Source organism: Nematolebias whitei, chromosome 2 (assembly GCF_014905685.2).
Source record: "Nematolebias whitei isolate Nwh7 chromosome 2, NemWhi1, whole genome shotgun sequence".
In the NCBI taxonomy this organism is placed as follows: Eukaryota; Metazoa; Chordata; class Actinopteri; order Cyprinodontiformes; family Rivulidae; genus Nematolebias; species Nematolebias whitei.
In genome coordinates, this window is record NC_056499.1 from 45,765,934 (window position 1) to 45,787,699 (window position 21,766).

Genomic DNA, 21,766 nt, shown 5'->3' on the forward strand with positions numbered 1-21,766 from the left:
ATGAGACAGATGTGTTTCCTGCCAGAAGACAATATCAGTTTTCTCCCTTTTTAGTTTTGCTATCATTTTACTCCGTTTTATGGGACTGTGTAAACCATTCACGTTCAACAACAAGAATTTATAGTATTGAAGTATTTTCCTGAGAGTTTATTTTCTGCACCTGTTGCATGTAATCCTGTGCCCTCTGTTATGAAAGAGAAACAAAACTCAACAAAAGACTGCCCATAACAAAAAGAAACATAAACTGAGATCTTAAAACTAAAAATAAGCCAGACTTCCATTTGAGAGGATAAACAAACTCCTCTGAAAACAGTGAGGGGATTCAGCCACAAGGTGGGGCCCCTCTTCAACAGTCTGTAGATAACAAAACAGAAACTGGGTATTTATATATACATGTGCATATATTACCCAAACAGGTAGGTCAGTGGAAAGAAATGAACTGAAACAGCCCCATCAAAACCCCTCATCATTTTTTCTAACCTCTTTTTTTTTTACACACACACACGCACGCACGCACGCACGCACGCACGCACGCACGCACGCACGCACGCACACACACACACACACATTCATACAACAGTCCTCATTACCATGGATTGTTTATGTATGCAGTTATTTCTATTTCTGTTACCTCCATACTTACACACAAGTCAACAAGCATGAAGGAACAGTCACAAGCACCTGTTTTCACAATTCTTCATGCTCTGCGTCCTCCCTGGTGGTTCTTTGGAATTCCTTCAAACGCTGTCTGATGGCCTCCTCGCATGTTTCTCCTATTACTCGCCACGGTAGCAACTTTGTCAGGGTCTCCTCATTATGTCCGCTGGGTTTCTTTCATTGTACTGGTCCCGTCGGGTAGCCGTGTTTCTCCATCTCCTCAGCTGCTTCATGGGCGTTACTGCAGGTGAGAGTCTCGGTAGGAAAGTGTATTTTCATCTTTGTCAGTGGTGTCTGGAAGTGGATATGGTTTTCTTTAAGCACTTTCTTTATCGGGATATATTCCTTTCTTTTCTGCTGCACGTCATCTGCGTAATCATGATCAAAGTAAACACATCTGTTGTGAACAAACAGCTGTTTCTTCCAGGCCGCCTGGAGGATCTTGCCCTTTGTAGTAAATCTCAAAAAATTAACTACTATGGAGCGGGCTGGTGCTCTGGTTGGTGGCCGGGGACCTAGTGCTCTGTGCACCCGTGCGATTCTCAGGTCTGCTCCCCGTTGAATGTCCAAGTTTTCACCTAGCTCAGATATTATTAAATTCTTCACAAACCGTGATACGGAGCTGCCCTCCGGGTTTCAATCTCCGGGACGCTGTATATGCGGATATTATTCCGACTGGAGCGACTCTCTAGGTCCGACAGTTTGTTTTTCAGGATTTGTTGGTTGTTAAAGCTCAAGCAGAGTGTCCCACTTTTCTGCCCTGGCCATATTTTTCTCAACCTCCACCAGACGCCGTGTAGCCTCCTCGGTCTTTCCGGTGGCAACTTGTATTTTCTGGTTGGTGTTATAACTTAACTCATTTAATTGAGTCTTCATGTCGTCTTTTAATGTCTCCCGAAAAGCAGAGAGATTCTCCTTCATCTGTGATTTTAATTCGTACAGCCCCTTAGCCATGACTTCAGTTATGACAGAGCGAATGTTGCTGTCAGTAGCTGTCAAATTGGCCTCTTCAGAGTTATCCTCCGGGCCAGGGCGCTCAGCACCGTAGTTAGCGCTCTTATCAGTTCTTTTTTCTTTTGTCCCGGACTTCGCTTGTCTCTCCTGGCTCATCTTTGAGGTGTTGTTAGACTGATTTTTTTGAGTGATAAATTGATAAATCCTCGAGTTATGGGGTTATCACTGGCTGACAAACCAGCGCTATATTTCACGTGTCCATTTCATCCACGTCACCCGGAAGCTCCTTTGACTAAAGTGTTAAACACTTTAACAACAGGGCTCTGAGCCCCTTGTTTTTTGCTCTGGTGATGGACCAACTAACAGATGAGGTCAGGCAGGAATCCTGATGGACTATGATGTTTGCAGATGAAATTGTGATCTGTGGTGAGAACAGGGAACAGGTGGAAGAGAACTTGAAGAGGTGGAGGTATGCACTTGAAAGAAGAGGAGTGAAAGTGAGTCATAGTAAGACATGTATGTGAATGAGAGCTGGTGGAACAGTGAGGCTACAAGGAGCAGAGGTCACAAAGGTGCAGGACTTCCAGTACTTGGGGTCCACTGTCCAGGAAAATGGAGAGTGCGGTAAAGTGGTGAAGAAGAGAGTCCAGGCAGGATGGAGTGGATGGAGAAAAGTTTCAGGAGTGATTTGTAACAAAAGGGTGTCAGCAAAGGTCAGTTGAGAGACCATCTATGTCATAGGGTCTGGAGACAGAGACATGGACAAAAAGACACGAAAAAGAACTGAAAGTGGCAGAAATAAAGATGTTGAGGTTCTCTTTAGGAGGGACAAGGAAGGATAAAATTAGGAATGAGATCATCAGAGGTACAGAACAGGTTAAACAACTGGGAGATAAAGTTAGAGAGGCCAGACTGAGGTGGTTTGGACATGTCCAGAGGAGGGACAGTGGTTTGGACATGTCCAGAGGAGGGACAGTAGGTATATTGGTAGAAAGATTTAGAAATGCAGCTGCCAGGAAAAAGACAAAGAGGAAGGTCAAAGAGGAGATATATGAATGTAGTTAGAGAGGACATGAAGGTAGTTGGAGTGAGGACAGAGGATGCAGAGGACAGGGTGAGGTGGAGGAGGATGACTCGCTGTGGAGAACCCTGAAGAGGGAAAAGATGACAGAAGAAGAAGCAGCTGATATAAAAATAAGGGGGGAAATGTGATTTTCCACTGTGTTAAGGAGGAAACAGAGAAACAAAGAAAGCAGCTGAGCTGTGATGGATAAAGGAACCCTCCTCAGGGCACGCAAAGTTCTTCTGTCCTTGCGGGAAAATAAAACATTTTCACAGCTGCAGTTTGATTCAGATGCTAAGACTCAAGGCTGACGCTTCCGTCTGACTTTAAGTCTCCTCAGGGTCTCCAGGCAACCAGCTGTCTGATGATTTATTCCTCTTTTTTTCCATGAAGCTCTCACGCTGACATCTCTGCACAGCTTCCTTGTAATACTGTAACTGATGGTAAGTGAGTAAAAAGCTTTTTTAGCACTGTAATTATAAATGAACTCTCTGTCCAGGACACAAGGTCAAGCTGCCTGTACAGGCGTTATCCCCAAAATGAAAATTATGCAGTTAATCTAAAACAATGACCCTCTCTGCTCCATAATTACTCCAACACACTCCATAATTAACAATGACCAAACATTCCAATGGGTGACAGTAAGAATGAAGGACAGGAGAAGGAGTGAACAGCTGACTATAGAGGGGTGACAGATGAGAGGAGTCTGAGAATGACAGAAGAAAAAAAATGATGCAGGGCAGTTTTGATCAGACAGAGTGAAAAAAGAGGCAGACTGGTTGAGAAGTTTACCTGGGTAGGGAGTGGCTTCTCTGAGCTCAGAGCCCACCCAGTGTGACTGGGCCACCATGGGCCTGGCGCCCACGCTGCCGCCACCACGGCCAACTGCATGCAAGGGCAACACAGGCAGGGCCAAAGTGAAGGGCAGGGTTACAGAGCAGAGCAGAAACCAGAGTGATGAGGGAGTAATAGTTTCAAAACAAGAGATGAAAGAAAAATGGAATACCAGACAGGAAAACATGTCAAAGGAAGAGGGGAACAAGGATGGTCAGTGATCAGCAGTCAGGATTAAACAATGTCAGTGACAGAAAAGACAAATATGTACAACAAGATGGCTGCCAGAAGCAGAAACCGTTTGAAGTGTACCTGTGCTAGATATATCATCAGTGGGGTCTACTTTGATGGCGTCTGAGGCGAAGGGGCCCTGCTCGGCCGGGTGAGTGTCGGCAGAACTATCCATACTGCTGTGACTCACTGCGTCCAGGTCGCTGCCCTCTGCCCAAAAACAACACGAGTTAAAGCAAGTAGGGCTCAATTTCTGCTCCACAGCACCTAAACCTTTGTTACCACTTCATTCCTGATCAATTATCTTAGACCAGGGGTCTGCAACCTGCGGCTCTTTGGTTCCTCCGCAGCGTCTCTTTCAAGCTTTGACCAAAACTAACATAAAACTGAATTTCATTGGATGTTATACCCACAACAAAAAATGACTAGTTTTAGCAGTTTTCCTGTCATTTCCCTTGCAAATATGTGGATACTAGAACTAATACACAGAATAAATTATACTCCCTATAACTTTATTTCTTCAAAGTAGAATACTCACTTTCTCCACAATTAAAAAAAAACACATAAGCCTGCACATTTCATTGTTTTTTTTTTAAATTGGCAAAATACTATATATTTTTTTCCTTTACAAGTCTCAAAATGTAAAAATATCAATGTTAACAATCACTGGGTGTTTTTAGTTGTATAATTTCACACCTACTGGCCAGAAAAGCCCCACTAACAAACTTAAAGTGGCCCATGGGCCACTAGTTGATAATGACAATTGTAGCAGGTTTTATGGCTCTGGACAAGTTTAATTTAGTGAACGAAGGGGCAGACATGGCTCTTTGATTGTAAAGGTTGCAGACCCCTGCCCTAGACCAAACGGGAGAACCAAAAAGTCACAACAAAGTGCTAAATTATTTATATTTTTGCCACATTATTTGTGTAATGGTTCTATCCGAACTATAATTTTCTAATTAATTGTAAAAAAAAAAAAAAAAAGAATAATAATATCTTACTGACTGCACAGCCTGCTTACTCACAGGGAGTGTGGTATATTTACTTTAACATCCACTGTGTGTGGATCAAACTAATATCCTGGCACACAAGTCCTTTATTGGGTGGCTACACTGAGGGCGTTATATGATTGTGCCATTTTCCATCACTGTGCAGCATTTACAATTGTTTTGAAGTTTAAACTGAAATTTGAAACAGTAACGTCCAAGTTAAAATCTTATAAGATATCAAGATATCTTATTTTTTAGATATAAAAAAACGTGTTTGTAAACATAAAAACCTTTCAGTCCTGCTGTGGTACTGATCCATTACCTGAGAGGGGACTCTGGGTGAGGGGTCTATGATGTCGTAGAGCCTGTTTGAACTGTGCCACACCCAAAATTACATTTCTCAGCTTCATCCACAGAAAGTATCCTCCTCTGGTGCTGGAAGGCCATGTGCTCTCCAACACTGCCTGGATATGGAGCAGAGGAAGAAAGAACATTTCAGTGAGATGGCTGGAGTGTAAAAAAACAAGCTCAGTGAAGCTTTTACAACTTAGAATCCTCAGATTTCCTGAACAAATCCCTGAGCTTGAAGAGTCTGGATTATGTTTGAAAATGTTTCTCCATTTCTCAGACATTTTTTCATTCTCAAAAATGCCATTGATTAATCAAATCAATAACCTCACTGCCATCTCTCCTAGACATTTCCACAGCTACACTGGTATGTCATCAGGTGTCTTAGCCTTCTTTACAATCGTCAAACCTTTCTGAACTTGATCATAACTAATATTTCCCACTTCCTCGTCTACTTTATATGGGCTCTTCTCCTATTTCCCTTTCATAGTTTTCATTCATTGGCTCCTCAAAGTACTCCTATCTTTCCATCACACTCTCCTCACTTGGTACAACATTACTGTTAGAAAGCCATGAGCTCAGACCCCTTTGACCAATGTCGACTGTTGATCAAAACTCAACTAGTAATTTCTCCTGTGGTTGATCCAGCCACAATTGGGAGGTCCGAGGTCTGCTTCCACCGATATGACTCAGAGCAGAGTCAGCGTGCGATCCTCGCAGGCCCTCTGGACGAAGAGGATTTTGTCTGTACAGTAGTCCCTTGCTACTTTGCAGTTCGTTTTTCGTGGACTTGCTCTATCACGATTTTTCAAAATAAGATTAGACATGACACACAATTGGCTGATTGATGGATGTGCTGTACAATCAGCATGGAATTTTTATTTAAAATAAATTATTTTAAAACATTTAGCACCTGCTGCACCTTTGTGCAGGTCACACTACAGGATAAGCTTCCTCCTGCAGCTGATCAGCTGTTCTCGGTGCAGAGTGGAGGAGTGGGCGTGGCCAAGAACGCTTGCAGGTGGCTGAGAGCAGCGGAGGCAGAGAGCTAAAACCATGACATTCTGTGCTCTTTTAGAAAATTGAGGTCGTTTTCACACTAGATAGTCCGGTAGACTCGGTTCGGTTCGGGACCAATATTCATGAGCTTTTGTTTACATTTGAGCTGGTGAGTTTGCATTCACACTGCACTGTGCAGTCGAGTCAACCTGTTGAACCAACCTATTCCCCCGCTCGCCTGTGGGGGCGCTGCACCAAGAACTACTGAAAGAAACGACACAAAAACCTCTGAAGACACGTCTTCTTCTTCTTCTGGAAATAAAAATAAAAACGAAGTGGCATCAAGGTTTAGCAGTTTTAGGAGTTATATTTTGTCATTTTTCAAAAATGGACTTAGCATGAGCAGAAGATGAGACAGAAGACCATGGAGAATATTGTTTTTCACACAAGGCAGCTGACGGCTCCATATAAGGTCAGAGAAATGCGTGTTTGTTTGTCCTGCAGAGCGGGGTCCGGTCTGTTTACATTCACACTGTACTCGAACCGCACTGGAGTTCTCTTCTACCAGACCGAGACCTAGGTTTTAGCCCGGGCCAGAGTTTGCCTTTTTGTTCCGTGACAGAGTTCGATGGCGCGTTCACACCTCCCTAAACGAACCGGACTTTCTAGGAAAACGAGCTAGAGTTCGATTAAAGCGGACTAAACAGGGCTAGTGTGAATGCACTTTTAGAGTTTAGAATATTGCAATAGTGTGGGAAGGGTTTAAAATGCCTTAATATGTATAAATACTAAAATAAACTACTACTTACTACTTGTACTACTATCCCTACTTTGCATTTTATCTTATTGCGGAGCTTCAGAATATGGATTCCCCGTGATAAACGAGGGACTACTGCACTCTGCCTCAGTGGAAAGCTGTCAGGATGCCGTCGACTTGTCGATAGATTAGCCAGAGGAACACCCAGACAACCCTCCCTCATGTCAGTGATCCTTCCCACAGATAAGCAGGCAACAAGGTCCCAGTGAGCTTCTCTTACTCCCCTTTGGGAGGTTTGTAACAGCAGACAGGTGTGCGTGCAGGGTGGGATGGGGTGTCACACTGGGACCTTTAGTTCTACCTCTGCACATGCCCTGTATGGCAGTGGCCCCCAACCCCCAGGCTGGGGACCAGTACCGGTCTGTGGGTCAATTGGTACCAGGCCACACAGAAAGATTACATAACTTATATTATTTCCATTTTATTTAGCATTTGATTCTGAACGATGACGATAAAAATTTCTACAACAATTTATATGTTTAAAAGATGATGGTTAAAGTTGTTGAGAAGGTATAGGACCAGGTGAAGGATACCTGAAGTTTTTTTGTTTTCAGTTTGGAGATTCTTCAAGTCAAGTTTGTTGTTTGTTTGTAGTTATTTTGTATTTTTTAAATTAGTGGCAGATTTAAAAAATGTTCTTCTTTGTGCAACCTGTCAATTCAATGTTTTTTTTTTCTTTCTGATGAATTTGTTTTATTTTAAATGAATGAATAAATGATAAAAACAAACAAAAACAAAAAAAATGCAGCGCTGGGGGTGTTTCAGGGACACGTTGGCTCAGACTTTTATTGTGCTTCATCTTGTGACTCTCATCATCTTCTGTCAAGTGGAACAAGTTAGATGTTCCAACTGCTAGTTAGAACAACTCTCCGTCACATTTTGCAGCACACTGACTGAAACCTGCAGTTTATCGGATCGTAGGTCCATCCATTCTTGCCATAGTAAACAGTTTATCCACTGGCGTGGTGCCAAAAACCTTTAAACATGCTGCTGTCCAGCCTCTCCTGAAAAAACCAAACCTTGACCCCTCAGTCGTTTCCAACTACCGGCCTGTCTCCAAACTCCCATTTGTTTCTAAAGTACTGGAGAAAATAGTCGAGTCCCAGTTGAAGTGCTTCCTGGAGGATCACGCCATCTTAGAGCTTTTCCAATCTGGCTTTAAACCTCTCCACAGCACTGAAACTGCCCTGCTGAAGATCTTTAACGACATCTTCAGATCCACAGATACCGGTGATTATGTGCTGCTTGTCCTGTTGGACCTCACAGCCGCCTTTGACACCATCGACCATGAGATCCTCATTGCTAGGTTGGAGCAGTGGGTGGGCGTCACAGGATCAGCCCTCAATTGGTTCAGATCTTACCTCACTGACAGATCCTTTTGTGTCTCCATCAAGGATTTTAGTTCCGCAGAGGCAGAGCTTAAATGGGGGGTTCCGCAGGGGTCCATCCTGGGTCCCCTCCTATTCTCTTTATACCTGCTGCCGCTTGGTGCTATTTTCCGGAAACGCAACATGCCCTTCCACTTCTATGCCGATGACTGTCAAATTTACTTCCCCCTAAGACACAAAGGTACATGCTCTATTCAACCGCTGCTCAACTGCCCGGCTGACATCAGGGACTGGATGGCTTTAAACTTCTTAAGTTTCAATGAAAAGAAGTCTGAAGTCATGTTGTTCCCTCCCAACGACACAATCACAAACCACTGCATTGACCTTTCCGCTCTAACCCTGTCAGAAAAACAAAGAGTCACTAATCTGGGAGTGATAATGGACTCTTCCCTGAAGCTTAACAATCATGTAAAATCATGCTTCTTCCAACTGAGGCGGCTGTCTAAACTGAAGCCCATATTGTCCAAAAATAACCTGGAGACAGTAATACATGCATTCATTACATCTAGGCTTGATTACTGCAATTCGCTCCTGTTTGGTATCAGTCAGACCTCCATTGCACGACTACAACTGGTGCAGAATGCAGCAGCCCGATTTTTAACCAGTACAGGCAAAAGAGAGCACATTACACCAGTTTTGGCCTCACTGCACTGGTTACCGGTTCACTTTCGAATACAGTTCAAAATACTCATGTATGTCTACAAATCACTGAACAGTGTCCCCCCCCCCCCCCCCATCTCTCTGATTTGCTACAACCGTATGTCCCACCACGCTCCCTGAGGTCAGCAGACCAGTTGCTCCTCACAGTTCCAGGAACTTGTCTTAAGCGCAGAGGTGATAGGACCTTCTCTGTAGCAGGACCAAGACTCTGGAACGAGTTACCTCTGCTTGTCAGACAGGCCCCCTCCTTCTCAGTTTTCAAGTCCCGTTTAAAAAATTCAGTAGCTTTCAACACAAGATGATCTGTGTTTTGAATCCTGTATGCTCCACACTGGTTTGTCGTCATTATCTGCATCGATTTTTTGTCTATATTCTGATTTACCTCATTTTGTATTTTGCTTTGTGTGTTACCTGTTGTTTTGTCTGTACAGCACTTTGGTTGGCTTTGTAGCTGTTTTAAGTGCTTTATAAATAAAGTGGTATGGTATGGTATGGTAGAAAGCTGAACCACTTCCAAACCAGCAAATTAGTCTTTTCTCTCTTATCAGTGATGTCATCTGCTTTCTCTTCGCTTGTGAAAGCTTGTTCAGTCACATTCTGACGATCATGGGCACTCTTTTTGAAGCGAAAACTTAACGCGCATTGGAGATTAGCCTAGCTTAGCCTGCTACCACTAACACCATCTGGACTTGAGCTCTGTGTAACATTACGTCACCACACACTTACGTAGTTGTGTCGCACCTTTTTCTGTCCGGGTTGAAACTGAAGTGGCCGCTTCAACCCGAACAGAAAAAGAAATACGTCAGTGAAATGCTGTAATCCTACCAAAATATTGAAAATGTGCTTAAAACTCATATCATCGTTATTGAATAAAAGTATATCGCGAGATATATCGATATCGAGTTATTGTCCAGCTCTAACTGGGCCCATCTTGATGTAGGGTCAGCACCTGGTACGATCCAGTCCTGTGACCAGCAGGAGCAGCTTGACCCAAGTCTGCCCTCTGATGCCGCCTGTTCTCATAGAGTGCAGTCTCTATCAGTGGGTCAATGATCACTTCCTAGCTGGTAAATTCAAATTCAAATTCAAAAATACTTTATTAATCCCAAAGGGAAATTATTTGTTGTTGTAACGCGTTATCTTAATTTCATTAAGATATGTTATAGATACTGATGGCTGTAGACAGGAAGGATCTCTTGTAAAGGTCCATCCCACAGTGGATCCTAAGAAACTGGCTGCAGATGCCGTCCGATCCATTCACCCAGACTCGGCTGGCCTCTCGGTTCCCTCGGGCTGTAGGACCGTCAAAATGCAGGGTAGAACTCCTCCCAGTGCGATGGTCACTCCTCCCAGCAGTCTGCCGAGATCCTCGTCGCTGCGGACAGCCAGCTGTATGTGCCGAGGGAAGATGCTGTCCTTCTGCTGTCATGAGCCGTGTTTCCTGCTAGTTCCTGGATCTCAGTGGTCAGGCACTCGAGCACAGCTGGCAGATAGATGAGAATGCATCCACAGAACATCCTTTTCAACTCATTTGAGATTTGGGGCTGTAGTTTAGATATTATTTGAGCTTTTGAGATGTTAATCAGCCGCTGTTGGTTGTAGAAAACAGCCTTGTTGCTATGGTTCCGCATCATAACAAATGTCTCAAACTAAAAAAGTTTCAGTAAAAATCCCTCCAGCTGAACAGCATCCGATACCAGAGGAAACAATCATCCAAAAAAATGTGGTTTACATCCAGAAAAAGAGAAATTAAAGTTTCCAAAAGCAAAATCTCAGAATGAATGTAACAGAGCTGCTCCAACATGCAGCCACCTTGAACGGCGCAATTCTAGAACCTAGAAATCTAATAAAATCTAGTAAAATGTGATCAGATGAAGACTCACCATGTTTCCACATCTCAATCTGATGTTTGTGTCACATAAATACGGTCTCCTATAAAAGTAGGAGCGTTATTCACATTTCCATTTCCGGGCCTCCCAGGCCTCTTAACAATTACTATTCCTATCTTTAACAAGACTAACGTGCTACACATCCTTTCCAGTCTGATCCCTCTGTCTCGCCTGTTAATAAAAGTCCTTCAGTCCCACCTCAGTGTCCAGCCTGTTGTACATCTCCCCATATGCCTTCTGCTTTGCTTTTTCTACCTCCCTCTGTACCCTACATTGCATCTTCTTATATTCCTGTCTACTGTCAGTCCTCTCACTGTCCCATTTAATCTTGGCTAGCCTCTTCCTCTGGATAGCTTCCTGCTCTTCACTGTATCTTCCTTCCTCTCTTAATTATCAGCCAAACTCTGTATTTTAGCTAAGGTTTTAGAAAAACTGATAAATACTCAAGTCAAGAAGTGTTTGGACTCTTTTTAATATTTCTTCTTCTCTCCAATCTGACTTCAGGAAACAATGTAGCACAATGACTGCTTTGCTAAAGGTTTTAATGATGTTGCTGAAGCTTTGGATGCTAAGTATTACTGTGCTGCTCTTTACTTAGACCTGTCCAAAGCCTTTGATACTGTAGATCATGACATCTTATGCCACAAGCTCTCAGATATTGACTTCTCAGATCACACTGTTGGCTGGTTCTCAAACTCTTTCTCAGGTCAGAGGCAATGTGTTCGACATAACGGTACTTCATCTAGCTACCTAACAGTCACTAATGGTGTGCCACAAGGCTCAGTTTTAGGTCCCACTCTTTTTACAATTTATATAAATAATGTAGGTCAAAACATTCCTGACACATCCTTGCATTTCTATGCCAATGACACTTGTTTATTGAAGAGCTAACACAGTTGCCAAGGTTTTCCAGCTTATCCAGTCTGCAGTTGACATAATTCAGTCAGATGTATGCCATCTCAAGCTGGTGCTAAATGCTGACAAAACTAAAGTGATGTTGTTTTCCAACAGAAAGTCGGTGCCAACAATTCTTCTTCCTATCTCACCCATGCATGGTGTTTCTTTTGAGTTTGTAGATTCTTACAAATATAGTACTTGGAAATTTTGGTTGATGCACATCTCTCTTTTAAACCACTTATCAAAAACTTGATAAAGAAACTGAAATTAAAAATGGATTTCTTTTACAGAAATAGGTCTAGCTTAATTCTAAATGCTAAAAAAACGCCTTGTAACCACTACCTTCCTACCGGCCGTTGACTATGGTGACATTATTTACATGAATGCTCCTGCCAGCTGCTTGCAGATGTTGGATGCTGTCTACTATGGCACTCTAACATTCATAACTGGTTGTAACTATCATATTCATCACTGCACTCTGTTCTTCTTGGTCAGTTGGTCATTATTATCTACACGTAGGCTCTCACTCTGGTTCATCTTCATCTATAAATCCCTCCTTGGTCTTCTACCTTCTTATATCTCCTCCCACATGTCACGTCGTCAGTGCAGTTACAACATGTGCTCTCAAGCCATCATTTTGCCATCTCTCAAGAAGAGTCAAGTCTGGTTCGTAGTCGTTGGATAAATAATACCAGAACTTTTTCTTTAACGCATTTGCTTACAAGTTTTTTCACAGTATTCCACTAAAACTCCTTTCAGAAATGTGTTAACTAGACTGGCTGCCATCCATAGTTGTGTTCATGTATTAGTTTGCAGCATATTTATGGTGAATGCAAAACAAAACAAAACTTTTCCTGTATCTTATATATTGTTATTAACTCCTGTAGAAAACTCTACACTCGTTATAGTAAGCTGCAATTTTTTTTTTTAACATTATCTACATACTGTAAATGTAAAGTCAATGTTTGGTCATCAATACTGTAAGATAATTTATGATACAGATACCTTATTGTAGTAGCCATAGGTGATTGCATTTGGATGAACTCCAGCCTTCTTCATCTCAAACAGGACCCTGACAGCCAGGACAGGTTGGCCGTACTGCCCACAGAGCTGCATCAGGACCCGATAACAGACCTGTGTATTGATGTGTGATAATTTAAGCAGGAACATAGCAGCCACTGAATATTGTCAGAATAAATAAAGCTTAAATATCAAAACTATTCCTCTGTCTGAAACAAATAATGTACCTCATCAGGGGGTTGCAACTTCTTTGCCTGCATCTTCCTGAGGACGTCATAGGCGGTGCGAAGTGCCCGTACTTTGGAGTGACACACCTTCACGTACGCTGGCAGGCAGATGAACCACAGGCCATAGCAGTGACGGAGCAGGCACTTGGACCATAGCTGAGGGACAGACGAGTACTTCTTAGCTATCTTCTGGGCTGATTTAATTTCCTTTGGATTAAACGTAGACAATGTGCAATTAATGAAGAGGTAAAATTGAAAATATGTGACATTTGATAGAGATAATATAGAGAGTGAGATATCATCATCATCATCAAGGCAAGTGCCTTTCTCATCACCTTCACTGAAAAATACCCCTCTTTTTAGAAAAAGTTTTATTCAGAAGTTAAACTTATGCTTTAAAATGTGTTTTATTTAAAGAAGTTTAGAATATTTGGAAAAACAAACAAACTCAGTGTCCACATTTTTTCAATTTTCTTTTAAATTTCTAAATTCGGTTTTTAAATGTAGGGCAGCACGGTGGCACAACTGGTAGAGCTGCTGCCTCTCAGTGAGCAGGTTCCCGGTTCAAATCCTGGTCCGGAGGCCTTTCTGGGTGGAGTTTGCATGTTCTCTCCGTGCATGCGTGGGTTTTCTCCAGGTACTCCAGTTTCCTCCCACAAACCAAAAACATGCATGTTAGGCTGATTGGTAACTCTAAATTGTCTCTAGGTGTGAGTGAGAGAGTGAATGGTTGTTTGTCTCTATGTGTCCCTGTGATGGACTTGTGACTTGTCCAGGGTGTCCCCTGCCTCTCGCACAGTGATTGCTGGACATGGGCACGGGTGATCCAAAAATGAAGAAGCGGGTAAAGATAATGGATGGATGGATGGTTTAAATGTAATCATTCTGTAAATGATACCAACACTTTGGTTGGACCTTTTGTTTTTGATATTTTGCTGATTACAGGTCAGTACGAGACAGAATTTGGTTACAGCTGCTCTCACCTGTTTGGTGCGTCTAAACATGGGGGCGGGGCTGGTGGGACAGCTTTGCCTGGCAGCGAGGCGAGAGGATGGCGTCCGCAGGCCCTCCACAGGGTCAAACAAGTCAAGACTCAACACCGGGAAGCCATCATACCTAATGAAGAACAGAAAAAAATTTGACAGTTGTCTCTTTACCTGGTGTCAAGGGAACATGTAAGTTTTGCACTCATCATGCTCCATATTTTAGTTGATAAATGTATTTATGCTCTTTTACTGTTATTGTGAAATATATTAAAATGTTCCATGATCCTTACTCTATGTAATAATCAGTCTTCATGTGAGCGGTCAGTAAATGGACAGCAAGAGATCATTTTTATTAGCCTCAAGGTTTGATTGATGATTACATTACAGTGACGTGGTTGAGTGAGTCCTTGTGAGCTGTTTGTCTTTCCACACCTCATCACTTATGTCTGCAACTGGGTGATGATAACAGCTCGACAGGGCGAAGAGGGGCAAGAGGGAGTTTCTGCAAAACTAACTTTTTCAGTTCAGGAAGTCAGAACGGGTCAGAACCTCAGACAGGTGAAGGCATTGATAAGTGTGTGCTTGTAAACACATTGATCTTCTGTGATTGCTGGCTGTTCTCCAAAGCTTTGGAATAAATCTGATGAAGTCTACACCTGGTTGTGGATACTGGTACAGTACGATGCTCCTCAGCTTTCCCACTTCTTTTCCATAGAAACCAGAACCACTTTAAATGTAGGCAGGATCAGCTGTTTTATCATCACTCATTGATACACAACTTTTCTTACCTGGATTATTGAGCATGCATCAGGAAACTTGTCTGTGTGTTTGTTACTTTACACTGACAGCAGCTGGTTTTATGAGTTGCATTTAGCTTTCATACACAAATGTCTAAATGAGTATTGGGACTGATCATAATTACTGAGGGGGCTAAAGAAAAATCAAGCTCTTGTATTCATTAGTTATGCACATGACGTCTGTGCACACAAAAAAGGTATCTGTGATTTGAACTGTCCTCTGGGTGCTGGATGTTTGGACAACTTTAACATGGAACAGGACTGTTTATTTTCTGCTGTTCACAGTTCACAGGTGATAGAGCTTTCTGATCAATCAATATTCTGCTGTTTTCCCCACATGTACGAAAGACTCATCTGTTTTAAAACTTTGCCTCTTTTTATCAGTCAGTTTGTTAGTATGTTTATAAAATATCTCATAAACAACTGGACACATATAAATGACGCCGCCCCTCCCCAGCGACATCTGTTGGTATTGTTCTGCTTTAAAAGCTTGATATAGAAGCTTTAACACTCTCAAGGCCACTTTATGTGGTCTACTTGTTCAGTTGCTTGTTAACACAATCATATAATTATCCATTCATAGGGCAGCATGTGGATGTGGTGACAATGACCTGCTGAAGGTTGAACTGGGCGTCAGGCTTGGGAAAAAAGGGTGCTTAAGTGCGGTGTGGCTTTTGCTGCCAGACAAACTGGTCTGTTTTAGGAACTGCTGAGCTGCTGGAAATTTTTCACATAACCATCTTTAGGGTTTAAAAAAAAGGTCCAAATAAAAGAAAATATGTAGAGAGGGACAATTGTGAGAAAAAAAAGCCTTGCTAACAGAGATTAGATGAGAATGGGTAGACTGGTTGGATATAACAGAATGGATGCAGTAACTCAAATAACCACTCATTACAAATAAAGACCTGCAGAAACCATATCTAAACACACAACGAGTTCAACCTTGAAGCAGATGGGCTACATCAGTACCAGGTGCCACTCCTGTCAGCTAAGAGCTGGAAACTGAAGCTACATTTCACACAGATTCACCAAAATTAGACCGAAGGAGAATGGAAGAAAAATGGCCTGCTTTGATGAGAATGGGAGACTCGTGTTGTGGACCTGCAGCTCAGCTCAAGCAACAACATGATGCTATCAAGTCATCGTGGACAAACAACTCTGAGGAATGTTTCCAACAACTTGTTAAGTATTTGACATGAAGAATCAGAGCTGTTCTGAAGGCAAGATGGGGTCGAACCCAATACAAGCAAGGTGTACCTAATAAAAAGGCTGCTGCACATGTCAGGGGTCGATATAAGTGGTTTCTGTTTGTCCCAGACAACCTATTTTCATTAGGGATGCACCAATCCACTTTTTTTTACTTCCGATCCAATCCCGATACCTAAGTCTGAGTATCGTCCGATACCGATCCAGTTCCGATATCATGATCATCATTGATTTTATATGAGGCTGTAATAATCTCCTCTCAAGTACAGTTTGTACAAATACATACATGCATGTCCAAAAAGGCAACTTGAGTAAGTTGTATTAATGTTGGATAAGTTTTAAAGTTAGAATTAAATTATGCTAACACAAACATGTTTTTTTTTAATTCCTAGATTTAAAGTGGATATTAAAGTGATTAATTTAAGTGATTGTTTAAAGTTATTTTATATTTTTTTAAATAAGGGGCAGAGCTAAGAATTTTTTTCTTCTTTCTGCACTCTTTTCATTCAATGTTTTCTTTTTGATTTTTTTTTTTTATTGTTTCCTTTAAATGAATGAATAAATGAATAAAATAAAATAAAATAAAATGTTAAATGTCTTCAAACACCTGCTAAGTTCATGGCATAAACCAACAGACATGTTCCTGTTTTTAGTATTTTACATCACTTTATAATGTAGCTGTTTTTGTTTTTAATATATATAATTTTTTTTTTAATATAATTTTTAAATCATATGTTTTTTTTTATTGCCTACTGTTGTACTGATAAACATCTCTGGATGGTAAACTATATCTTGGCTGCAAATATCAAGCTGAGAAATCCTTCATTTTCTACAACTGACAGTGGTTGGTCATTAATTATGATGAAGTTTAGCAACTTCTCTGTAAACACTTGAGCTCCGTGGTTTCAGCGATGTCTTCTTCTTGTTCAGTCCGAAGCAGGCAGCCTGATTTGGGTCAGCCGCGCTCAGTCTGTCCCTCCTCAGAGACGGGCAGACTGAGCGGGACAGATTGGACGCGGCTGCCTGGGGTCGAGCTGCCTGTTTTGGGTTGAGCAAAGAGCAGCGCCCCGCTGAAGCCACGGAGCTCGAATGTCCATCGTAAAACTAACTTTACAGCGGTTTAATGTGGCGCTATGGCTCTGCAGACATTTCACGATGCTGTTTTGTTTTGTGGTGTTTCTAGTGTAAAATACTTCCACACAGCGGACATGTTTAGATGAAAAGTTGGTTAGCTGTTAGCCACAGTGCTGCTAACTCAGTCCTCACATTGTAGCTGGCTGCAAACTATGAAATGGATTTCCTGAATGTGAGGCGGGTCTTATTACTCTGAGTTCATGAGACACGCCTCCATTCAGGAAATCCATTGCGTAGTTTGAAGCCAACTTGCATCATGGATCAGAAATATCGGCAGATGGATCGGAAAATCCGATACGTAAATTATGCTGGTATCGGAGGCCGATACCGATACTGGATCGGATCGGCCCCCATCCCTAATTTTCATCTCAGACAACCAGTTCTCGCCTCAAGGTTGTTTAGTGGACAACCAAGTGAAACAGACATGGATTAAAGTTCTCCGTTAACACAACAGATTTCCATAATTTTGAACGTCTGTATAAATGGAATAGTGAAAAACACGTGTGTTTTGTTGTGGGCTTTTTAAAGCTATCCAATCAGAATGATGATACAGGGCTTAAACTAATGCTGCTTTCAATAAATAAAGAGAACCAGGACCACAGTTTGACCCAATCAGAGCAGAGCAGGATGGGTTGTGCTGTCTGATACATGGCAGGTGATTGCAGTGTTCTCAGCTTAGAGACAGACTGATGGTGAGCGCACCAATCAGTGCTTCCTGGACTGTTTCCAAGGAGGACACCCCGCTACCCTAACAGAACCGCCCACACCTTCATGAAGGTAATAATAAATTATTTAACAATAATAATAAACTATTAAAAACATATGTATTAAACTTGGGTTCACACGTGACCAATTCACTGCAGCCGGGGGAGATACCAGAACCGATACACTATCGTCCCCACCACCTTTTCCCACGTCACACCCCAACCTCCCCAAGACTTCTGTATCTAAAATCTAACTTTATACCACTCCCTCCCCAAAATATAAAAAACAAAATGAGTGTTCTAAATATACAGTGCCTTGCGAAAGTATTCGTCCCCCTTGAACTTTTCAACCTTTTGCCACATTTCAGGCTTCAAACATAAAGATATAAAATTTTAATTTTTTTGTGAAGAATCAACAACAAGTGGGACACAATCGTGAAGTGGAATGAAATTTATTGGATGTGTCGAACTTTTTTAACAAATAAAAAACTGAAAAGTGGGGCGTGCAATATTATTCGGACCCTTTACTTTTAGTGCAGCAAACTCACTCCAGAAGTTCAGTGAGGATCTATGAATGATCCAATGTTGTCCCAAATGACTGATGATGATAAATAGAATCCACCTGTGTGTAATCAAGTCTCCGTATAAATGCAACTGCTCTGTGATAGTCTTAGGGTTCTGTTCAAAGTGCAGAGAGCATTATGAAGACCAAGGAACACACCAGGCAGGTTCAAGATACTGTTGTGGAGAAGTTTAAAGCCGGATTTGGATACAAAAAGATTTCCCAAGCTTTAAACATCCCAAGGAGCACTGTGCAAGCAATCATATTGAAATGGAAGGAGAGTCAGACCACTGCAAATCTACCAAGACCTGGCCGTCCCTCTAAACTTTCATCTCGAACAAGGAGAAGACTGATGTAGTGAACTAGACCTCCTCCATCAATCTGTCTCTGAAGACCTTCAGGGGACAGGAACTGTTATTTCATTGATTTGAATCCAGAACACAAATTATCTCATCAAGAGACTATTTGTATCCTGAATTAATCAGTTGAAAGAACACTCTTCCTTTTTTTTGTATTATCATTACTATTTTACAATATCTTGATAATCAAAAGTGTGTTCAGTTCATACCATTTCTAATGTTGAAGTAAACTACTCATTTAAATCAACTGTGAAACAGTATTAATGATTTTTAAACCTCATTAGACTTAGATCATACAAGTTAAATGTCTATTTAGAAAGTAATTGTGCATTTTACTCTTCTGTCTGAATTAAGAGTGGATTTGATGTCGGTCAAAAGTCAGAGAACAAGTTATGAGAACGAAGTGCCTTGTTTTAAAACTCTCAGACAGTAAATAAGAAACTGGCGCGCCTGCAAGTCTGTCACTTCTTCAAAATATTTTCCTGTCTGTACTAACCGTTCTTAAAAACATTTCTGCTGTCTGTGACTTCTAATAACCCTCTGACATCACTAAAACTCCACCCTTGCTGGTTGTGTTAACCAATCAGGAAGTACCAAGTAACAGGAAGTGGATACCCTTTAAAAGTCAACACTTCTTGGAACTATTAAGTCTTACTGGAAGTTCTTACTGGAGTTCTGACTGGAACTTTCAGCCTTAATGGAGGCTAAGGTCTAACAGTCTCTACAATACCATACCAATTTATTTATATAGCACTTAAAACAGCAACAAGGCCAACCAAAGTGCTGTACAAAAGAACCAAACATGCACAGCAGACAGGAAAACATAAAATAGAAATACAGATACAAATAGCAGCAGAAGCTAACTAAAATGGCCAACAGAGTAGAGAACAGACCGGACCAAAACAAATCACACCGTGTTAAAGGCAAGAGAATAGAAGTGGGTCTTCAAGCGAGACTTAAAGACTGAGAGTGTGGGAGCCTGCCGGACACTCAGTGGCAACTCATTCCACAGTCGTGGACCTGCAACAGAGAAAGCCCTGTCACCTCTGAGCTTACGACGGGTTTCTGGGACTGAGAGAAGCATCTGGTCTGCTGACCTCAGAGAGCGCGGTGGGACATATGGCTGCAGAAGATCAGTGAGATAGGATGGGGCGGAACTGTTCAGTGATTTAAAAACATACATGAGAATTTTGAAATGGATCCGAAGGTGAATGGGTAGCCAGTGCAGGGAGGCCAAAACTGGCGTGATGTGCTCTCTATAGCCTGTACCAGTTAAAAATCGGGCTGCAGCATTTTGGACCAGTTGTAGACGAGCAATGGAGGACTGACTGATTCCAAACAGAAGTGAATTGCAGTAATCAAGCCTAGATGTTATGAAGGCGTGGATCACTGTCTCGAGGTTCTTTTTGGAGAGTATAGGCTTCAGCTTAGACAGCCGTCTCAGCTGAAAAAAACAGGATTTGACCATCATGTTTACGTGACTGTTGAGTTTTAAGGACGGGTCCATTATCACCCCCAGATTAGTCACCTTTTGTTTCTCTAGCGGGGCTAGAGAGAAAAGGTCAATGTCATGGTTCATGAGTGAGCCACTGGGATGGAACAGCATGACTTCAGACTTCTTCTCATTGAAGCTTAAGAAGTTTAAAGCCATCCAGTCCCGGATGTCAGCCAGGCAGTCAAGAAGAGGCTGAATAGAGCGTGTGCCTCTGTGCCTCAGGGGGAAGTAAATTTGGCAATCATCGGCATAGAAATGAAAGGGTATGTCGTGTTTGCGGAAGATAGCACCTAGTGGCAGCAGGTATAAAGAAAAGAGAAGGGGACCGAGGATGGACCCCTGCGGTACCCCCCACTGGAGTGCGGTCGATGCCGAACTAAAATCTTTGATATTGACACAGAAGGTTCTGTCAGAGAGGTAGGACCCAAACCATTTAAGGGCTGACCCTGTGATGCCCACCCACTGCTCCAGTCTAGAAATGAGGATATTGTGGTCGATGGTGTCAAAAGCAGATGCAAGGTCCAATAGGACAAGCAGCACAGAATCACCTGCGTCTGTGGATATGAAAATGTCATTAAAAACCTTCAGTAGAGCAGTTTCAGTGCTATGGAGAGATTTGAAGCCAGATTGGAATAACTCAAGGATAGCGTGATCCCCCAAAAACTGTTTCAACTGAGACTCCACAATTTTTTCCAGTAGTTTAGAGGTGAATGGTAGTCTGGAGACAGGCCGGAAGTTGGACATGACTGAGGGGTCAAGGTTAGGTTTTTTCAGAAGGGGCTGGACAGCAGCATGTTTAAAAGTCTTTGGCACCACACCTGAGGATAAACTGCTATTCAGAATAGCGAGGATAAAAGGACCCAGGGTAGGAAAAACTTCCTTTAGCAGTCGAGGGGGGACCACATCAAAGGGGGAACCAGATGGTTTCATGCTGCACATTGCCTGCTCCAGAGAGGACAGAGAGATGGGCTCAAAGTGGTCAAACACAGCCACACACTGAGAAGGGATGGACAATATACAATAATAGCTGATGGATTTTGGACCATGAGCCAAGGGTCCATCCATTTCAGCAGAGTCACAGCACGCCTCGCTGTGATCTCACCCCGAGCATTAAATGCTCTCAACTTCTGAAGATTCCTTCTAAGGAAGCTTATTCTCTTGAACGGAGTACCGTCACTACTTCGGACGATTCTCAGCCACCCTGACCGGAGACGCTGAAAGGTAGCGTTGAAATGGACCTCTGTACTGGAGCTGATTTATCTTCTGCAAAGGTAACGAGTCGTCACGCACCGAGTTTACCGAGGCTGAGCTGGGGTCGGATGAAGGGTGCCATTTCTGGTCAACACATCTTCCTTCATCCATCTAAATCCTCCTCTTTAAACCTCTAAATCTATCCTCTTGAAACCTCTTCGCCAGTAAATCAAGCTAAATGCCTTCAGAGATTAATTATTCTCCACCAGTAATCCTCTGTTGGCTTGTTATTTGAACTTGCTAAATTTAGTAATCAGAAACAGATCAGCAAATCAAGTGTACATGTTTTGATGTTAATT

At 42.2% G+C, this 21,766-nt stretch overlaps 1 protein-coding gene across 1 annotated transcript in view; it reads right to left on the reverse strand.

Annotated features, from left to right (window-relative positions):
- The window catches only part of LOC119427012 (C-myc promoter-binding protein), a 167,259-nt gene that overhangs the window by 53,967 nt on the left and 91,526 nt on the right, over positions 1 to 21,766 (reverse strand). Inside the window, exons 17-21 of the mRNA XM_037694588.1 lie at positions 13,957 to 14,089; positions 12,974 to 13,180; positions 12,732 to 12,860; positions 5,051 to 5,192; positions 3,821 to 3,949 (exon numbers count right to left, since the gene is read on the reverse strand). Coding sequence (XP_037550516.1) covers positions 3,821 to 3,949; positions 5,051 to 5,192; positions 12,732 to 12,860; positions 12,974 to 13,180; positions 13,957 to 14,089 — 740 coding nt within the window. The remainder of the gene's footprint in view (positions 1 to 3,820; positions 3,950 to 5,050; positions 5,193 to 12,731; positions 12,861 to 12,973; positions 13,181 to 13,956; positions 14,090 to 21,766) is intronic.